Raw genomic sequence first — 8,045 nt, forward strand, 5'->3', positions numbered from 1 at the left:
CTCCACATTTGCTCTTTTTGGCTTGAAACTTTCACCCGAATCCATAATGTGCGCTAAATCCACTATTCTTGACGTGTTTCCGATCATTTGTACATTTTCCTAGCATGAGTAGGAAACATAATAAGAAATAAATAAATATACAAAAATATAAAGGCAAACATTACTAGGTTAATATTAACCTAACAAACTACCTCACACTTAGACTTTGTTTGCCCTCAAGCAAATAAAAACTAAAGTAGCACAACCAAACTAAATGGGTCACTTGCTTCCATCTTGAATTCAACCAATTTCTTTTAAAGAACCATGATATCAATTGAGCATGATTAGAAACTAAATTTTCGAAATACAATGCTAATAAATGGATTTGAAAGGTCATGCTCAATAAAGTATATATATGTGTATGTCATGTGTGTCATCTTTAAGTCATCCATATACGATTAACTTAGACTACATTTTCCTAACCATCAAACTCACATGGATACACTCATTTTCACTCAAGTGTTTTTGGTTAGTGTTTATACTCAAAAGCAATTCAATGGACTGGGTTATCCATAGGCTTGCTCTTTAATCTTTTTCCCACATGATCATTGCATGAGTTCTCTCGGATCAAAAGGTCTTTTATTTTGGTTGTATAGGGCTTAAGGTGAGAGCTTAAGAAATAAAATGAAATATATCACAAATTCTAAGCCTCATAGTAAGCAATTCTCTTGTTGAGATCCCATAATACACTTTCACAACTCTATGTGCTTTGTAACTTCTTGATTCCACAAACTCAAGTACAACTAGACTACTAAATTATTCTCCTCACTTTTTTTTTGGATTTTTTTTCAACAATTTTTTTTTACTAGCACTAATTTTCGGTGACACTAGTCCATATTTGATTTTGTTTGATTCTTTTGATATTGTGAACATGTCTAGAGTCACCATTTTTCTTTTTCTTGGCTACACACAAAAGTAATCTACCCCACCTCACACTTATTCTTTTGAAATATCTCAAACTCATTTACAAGCATCAAATTAACAATAGGACTCACATTGCTTACCACTTGGCTTAGAGAGGATAGAAAAAAAAATGTTGAAGTTTAAGAATGGTAGACATTTATGGTGGTAAAGAAATAAAAAGGCTAACACAAAACTACATAGGCTCAAATTGGCTTAGAAATGGATTTTTTTTAAGGATAAAAGCTATTTGGCCTTGGTGGATACCTAATGCCTTGGTTTTCCCCAATAACAACTCATGCCTTGATAAAAGTCTCGAAAGATTTAAAGCAAGTTCTAGATTGCAAACACAATGAATTGATCACACAATGAAATAACTAGTGCATTAGAAATTTTTATACACTCTCATCGGCTCAAAATCTCACATAGGCATAGATCGTTTCAACAAATATAGTCCTCATCTTTCACACATGAATGCATTTAAAATGACATAGGCAATATGACTCTAAACATATGTGAGCACAAAATGCCAAATCCTCCTATTAACAAAGCATTGATTGTTAACCGGTAAACATGCTCAAAATTAATCTATCCAAATATGATGATTGTTTTGTTATTGGCACCAAGCAAGTAAACCACAAACAAACTTGTTTTTTGCATTTTTCAAAATATCTCAATTTTTATGGATTTTTTTTATTTTATAATGTAAACATAAAAAAATTATAAGGAATGAAATTACTTAGCCTTACACCTCACACTTAATTTACACATTGTCCTCAATGTGTCGTGAATAATACTGAAATAAATATAAGGTATAAACTATGTTTATTAATTACCACATGCTAATCAATACAAACTAACCAACACAATTGCCTAGCAAGCACCTCACACTTAAAACATCTTATAGTCCGTAATGTGATATGAAGCTATTAAGATCCTATCAATGTTTTGGGAAGCATGCATCAGTAGGGCTACAACTAGCATTCAAAACAACTACCTAATAAAGCAAGAAAGAGAAGGTAGTCACCTCACACTTAAACTTTGGATAATCCTTTCAATAAAAGCTAAATCTTTTGTGTTTTATCCATTGGTCAAGGATGAAATGACTTTCCAAACTCTCAATGTCATAATTTATTAATATGGAAACACAAACACAACTAATCATGCTTAGAAAAATCAGAGTAAAGGATAAGAAAACGCAAACTCTTTGAAGATCTCATGTAGCTCCATAGTGTAAATTGTTGATGGTGAAAACCCACAAAGCTCGTTGGGCCTTGTAATCCCTTAGCTCCATCTTATTGTGCTAACCCTTGGAGTCCGCCAAGACGGGTTTAAGTTTAAGGACATTAACAAGGTCCATAATGCTTCCTCAAACGGTGAGAGGGTCCTCGAAGTACTTCACCTCCGCATAAGTATCTTTTGGTGCACCCTCTAGGTAAGGCTTCACTTGATGACCATTAACCTTAAAGGTAGATCCATCTCTTAGCTTCTTCAATGTGACCGCCCCATGACTAAATACTTGAACAATCTCAAATGGCCCAATCCATCTTGATCTTAGCTTGCCGGGAAATAACTTTAATTTGGAGTTGAAATGAAGTACAAATTTCCCAACCTCCAAGTGCTTGGTTTTGATCCTTTGGTCATGGAATGCCTTAGTTTTCTCTTTATAAATATTTGCATTCTCATAGGCATCCATCCGAAGCTCCTCTAGCTCACAAAGCTCTAACTTCCGCTCCTCACCACACTTTTCTATGTCAAAATTGAGGGTCTTCAATGCCCAATAAGCCTTATGCTCCAACTCAACCGGCAAATGACAAGCATTTCCATAAACAAGGCGATAGGGAGACATTCTGATAGTTGTTTTGAATGCGGTCCGATAAGCCCATAGAGCATCATCAAGCTTCATTGCCCAATCTTTTCTAGTTGTAGACACCACCTTTTCAAGGATGCTCTTTATCTCCCGGTTAGATATTTCAACTTGGCCATTTGTTTAGGGGTGGTATGGTGTCGAGACTTTGTGCTTAACCCCATACTTCTTCAATAAGGCCGCAAATGACTTGTTCATAAAATGGGAGCCTCCATCACTAATTATTTCTCTAGGTGTGCCAAATCTTGTGAAGATGTGCTCTTTAAGGAACTTGAGCACGACCTTGTGGTCATTTGCCTTGATAGCCACGGCCTCAACCCATTTTCTTACATAATCAACTCCCACAAGGATATAGAGATAGCCATATGAACCTGGGTAGGGTCCCATAAAGTCTATGCCCCATACATCAAATATCTCAACTTCAAGAATATACTTCAAAGGCATTTGGTATCTTGAGGAAATATTGCCTACCCTTTGACAACGATCACAAGAGCTCACATAAGAATGTGCATCTTTAAATAATGACGGCCACCAAAACTCATAATTAAGTACTTTTTGGGCCGTTTTCTTTCCTCCATGGTGACCGCCACAGGCTTGATCATGGCAAAAAGATAAGACACTTTGTATTTCTTCCTCCAGAATGCACCTCCTCACCAATTGATCCTTGCATTGCTTGAATAAGTATGGATCATCCCAAAAGTAGTGTCTTGCTTCTTTAATGAGTCTTCTTTTTGAATGGAAATCAAATGTCTTAGGAAAGCATTTCCCCCACTTGCGAAGAAGTTAACCAAATGTGGAAACCATGGTAGCTTCTTCTCAACAATGGAAAACAACCTCTCATCCGGAAATGATTCATTCAAAGGCACCCCATCATCTTCACTTTGATGAGTAGGTCGAGAGAGATGATCTGCTACCAAGTTAACCTTTCCGGGCTTGTCAACAATTTCAATGTCAAACTCTTGAAGAAGTAAGATCCACCTCAAAAGTCTTGGCTTGGCATCACTCTTAGACAATAAATACTTGAGTGCGGAATGATCAGTGTGAATAATGACTTTAGACCCCAAGAGATAGCTTCAGAATTTTTCTAAGGCAAATACCACCGCCAATAACTCTTTCTCGGTGGTAGTATAGTTTACTTGGGCATCATTCAAGGTCTTGCTTGCATAGTAGATGGAATGCAAGAGTTTCTCCTTACGTTGTCCCAACACTGCTCCCAAGGCATAATCACTTGAATCACACATAATTTCAAATGGGAGAGTCCAATCCGGTGAGCAAATAATAGGAGCATTGGTAAGCAACTCCTTTATCCTCTCAAATGCCTTCAAATATGCTGCATCAAATATAAATTGAGTCTCCTTGGCCAATAGATCACAAAGAGACTTCACTATCTTGGAGAAATCTTTTATAAACCTTCGGTAAAAACCGGCATGCCCAAGAAAGCTTCTTAGACCTTTTACATTCACGGGAGGGGGCAACTTCTCAATGATTTCAACCTTTCCTTTATCTACTTCAATCCCCTTAGATTATATTTTGTGGCCAAGAACAATCCCGTCTTGTACCATGAGGTGACATTTCTCCCAATTAAGCACTAGATTTGTCTCTTCACACCTCTTAAGGACAAGGGAGAGATGATCAAGACATTCTTCAAATGAGTTCCCATACACAGAAACGTCATCCATGAAGACTTCTACAAACTCAAGCAACTCGGCAAGAATGGCCATGACACACCGTTGGAAGGTGGCGGGTACATTACATAATCCGAAAGGCATTCTTTGGTAAACAAAAGTTCCATATGGGCATGTGAAAGTTGTCTTCTCTTGATCTTCGGGGGCAATTGGGACTTGATTATATCCACTATAGCCATCAAGGAAACATTAGAATGCTTGTCCGCAAACCTTTCCAACATTTGATCAATGAAAGGGAGTGGAAAGTGATCCTTTCTTGTTGCAGCATTCAACTTGCGGTAGTCGACACAAACCCTCCATGTGTTTGCAATTCTTTGTGGAACCATCTCACCCTTGTCAGTCTTCACCACCGTCATTCCTCCTTTCTTAGGCACCACTTGTATTGGAGACACCCATTTGGAATCAGAGATAGAATAGATGGTTCCATTATCAAAGAGCTTAATAATCTCATTCTTCACCACCTCTAACATGTTGGGATTCAATCTTCTTTGAGCTTCCCTTCTTGGTTTTTCTTCATCCTCCATGTAAATATGGTGCATGCAAAGAGTGGGACTCAACCCCTTTATGTCACTAATCTTCCATCCAAAAACACCCTTATGCCTCCGAAGAACATCAAGAAGTAAAGTCTCTTGCTCATGTGACAAGCTTGAAGAGATAATGAGGGGCAAGGTGCGGGAATCATCAATATAAACATACTTCAAATGTGCGGGAAGAGGCTTCAATTCAATAGGGGCCGAACTCAAAATTGAAGAATTAACATCATTGAGAGATAATTGATAGTGGCATGCACCTCACAAGTCTCATCTCTTGAATAGTAACCATCATCTTTTGTGGGCAAAGGCAAAGCAAGATAAGTGTCAAGGTGATCCCCGGCTTCCAAAGTTTCATCCTCACAAAAATCCAACCCAAAGTGTGCTAGTGCCGACTCAAATGCATCATATGATGAAGTCTCATGAGAAGTGTGCTCCACCAAGTCATCAATATTGTCTTCCACTTCAATAAAGTAAACGTTTTGCAACCTCATGGGCTTCTTTAATTCATCAAAGATCTTGAACCCAATTGTGGTGTCATACACGGTCATGGTGAGCAAACCTAATTTCACATCAATCTTTATCCCCGTTGTGGCCATAAAAGCTCTACCAAAGATAATAGGGAGATCATCTTTGTAAACATCCTCCATGTCAAGAATAACGAAATCGGCCGGTATGACCAACTCGTCAACTTGCACTAACACATCTTTCACAACTCCTCTTGGATACCTCACACTTCTATCGGCTAGTTGGAGAGAAATTTGTATAGGCTTAATATCGCTCAACCCAAGGGCATCAAATTTATGCTAGCCCACAAATCCATGAGTGCCTTCTCAAATGGTCTGTCACCAATCTTGCTAGGAATAGTAAAAAGAACCCGGATCTTTGTAGACACCATAGGGCATCAAATTTATGCTAGCCCCCAAATCCATGAGTGCCTTCTTGAATGGTCTCTCACCAATCTTGCAATGAATAGTAAAAGAACCCGGATCTTTGAGCTTGGGCGGTAACCTCCTTTGAAGTACGGCACTAATTCTCTCATTCAAACACACCTTGTCATCATTCTTCAATGTACTCTTATACCGCTTGTGAGTGCACAAGTCCTTGAGAAATTTAGCATAAGTAGGAATGGTCTTGATTGCATCAAGAAGAGAATATTGACCTCTACCTTCTTGAACACATCAAAACACTCCATCGACTTCTTCTCTTTCTTACTCAAAGCCTTCTCTTGGTATACCGCTTGTGGAAAGGAAAGTGGTGTTTCTTCTTGCATTTCTTCCAGACTAGACTTAGACCTACTTGCTCCCATATTGTCTCTCTTGGTGTTGGACTTGCCTTGGCTCTTTAAATACTCCTCACTATACCCCAAGATCACTCCATCATGTCCCAAAGTATCCTCCATGCCCTTGTTCTTCTTTTGAAACCCGGGAGGCACTCTTAACACTGTAGGATTCAACAAAGGTTTCGTTGGTGCATCCACCTCCTTATCGTCATCATTAGGAGCAACCTTATTGTCATATACCTTCCCCATCCTCAAAGTTGTTATGGTCTTGGCTTGGTTGATTCGTGGATTCTTCTCGGTCATGGAATACAATTCTCCTTGCTTCCTTTCTCTCATGTCATTAGCCAATTGCCCCATTTGCACTTCAAGCTTATGCAATCCTTGAGTAGTGGAGGCCACATCATTTCAAATACTTTGAATAAGCTCATTTTGATTTACCAAAACCTTGGCAAGTATCTCTTTAAGGCTTGATTTAGGAGCATCCACTTGAGGAGGAGGTGGCACTTGAGTATTAGGATCTTGAAAAGGAGGCCTTGCTTGATAAGGTGGCTTAGGATAAGTATTGCCACCATAACTTCCATTAGTTGCACCCTTGGAAGCCTTGGCTCCCACTAGCACCTCCATAGTTGCCACTCCCTTGATTGTTGCAATTCATGCCTTGGTTCCCACCCCATGAGAAATTAGGGTGGTTTATCCATCCGGGATTGTAAGTGTTGGAATAAAGGTCATTCTTCGGTCTTGAATATGCCATTTGCTTACATTCTTCAATGATCTCGGGAAAACAATCTCCATGAGGGTAAGATAGAGTGTCATGATTCACTCCTTCACAAATTAAACACACTTGTGGCCCTTGAACCTCATTAACTTTCTCACGGCCTCCTTGCTTGTCTTGCTTCAAAAGAATATCAAACTTCTTATTAAGACTTTCTTCTAACCTCTTAAACTCTTGATGCACATCCAAGCTTGATGCCTTTACTTCATACATGCCACCGTTTTTCGGTTGAGTTGCTTCCCTTAGAGATAAATGTGAAGAAGAAGGCTTGCGAACTTGCGGGTTATTATCCCATAATTGAGACCGCTCCGCAAGCTTCTCTAATACTCGATGGGCTTCATCCGCCACTAAGTCCATGAAATCACCATTGCTTGCATTATCAGCCTTCCTTCGAGTCTCTGATGTCAAGCCTTGATAAAATAGGCTCATAAGCATATCTTGAGATTGGCCATGATTCGGGCAACCAAGCTCAAGATCCTTGAATCGCTCCCACGTCTCATGAAAGAGCTCATCTTGCTCCTCCTTAAAGGTCATCAACTCAGTTCTTCTTACATTAGTCTTTTGAGGAGGGAAGTACTTCATAATAAACTTCTTTTGCATATCTTCCCATGAACCAATACTATTGGATGGGAGCTTGTTCAACCACATCTTCACTTTTTCTTCAAGGAGCAAGGAAACAACCGGACCTTGAGCGCTTCTTCCGTCATGCCATTGAGTTTCATATTTGCGCATGCATCCTCAAACTCACTTAAGTGGTGATAAGGATCTTTGTTCGGTAACCCATAGAATGTTGGCAAGGTTTGAAGAAAACTAGGCTTGATCTCAAAAGATGATGCACATGGAGGAAGCACTATGCATCTTGAATGTGTAGAAAGTGTAGGCAAGGCACAATCTCGGATAGGTCTTTGCTCTCTCAACTCATCACTTGGTTCACCATCCGGCATGACTATCTTGTATATTCTTGGACCAA

General features: G+C 39.1%; 1 protein-coding gene across 1 annotated transcript; it reads right to left on the reverse strand.

Moving 5' to 3' along the window:
• Positions 1-2,308: 2,308 nt before the first annotated feature.
• Positions 2,309-2,845, reverse strand: LOC126796978 (uncharacterized). Its single transcript, XM_050523681.1, has one exon. It carries the CDS (start codon positions 2,843-2,845, stop codon positions 2,309-2,311), a length of 537 nt encoding a protein of 178 aa, XP_050379638.1.
• Positions 2,846-8,045: the final 5,200 nt, after the last annotated feature.

The sequence above is a fragment of the Argentina anserina genome, chromosome 6 (genome assembly GCF_933775445.1).
Source record: "Argentina anserina chromosome 6, drPotAnse1.1, whole genome shotgun sequence".
In the NCBI taxonomy this organism is placed as follows: Eukaryota; Viridiplantae; Streptophyta; class Magnoliopsida; order Rosales; family Rosaceae; genus Argentina; species Argentina anserina.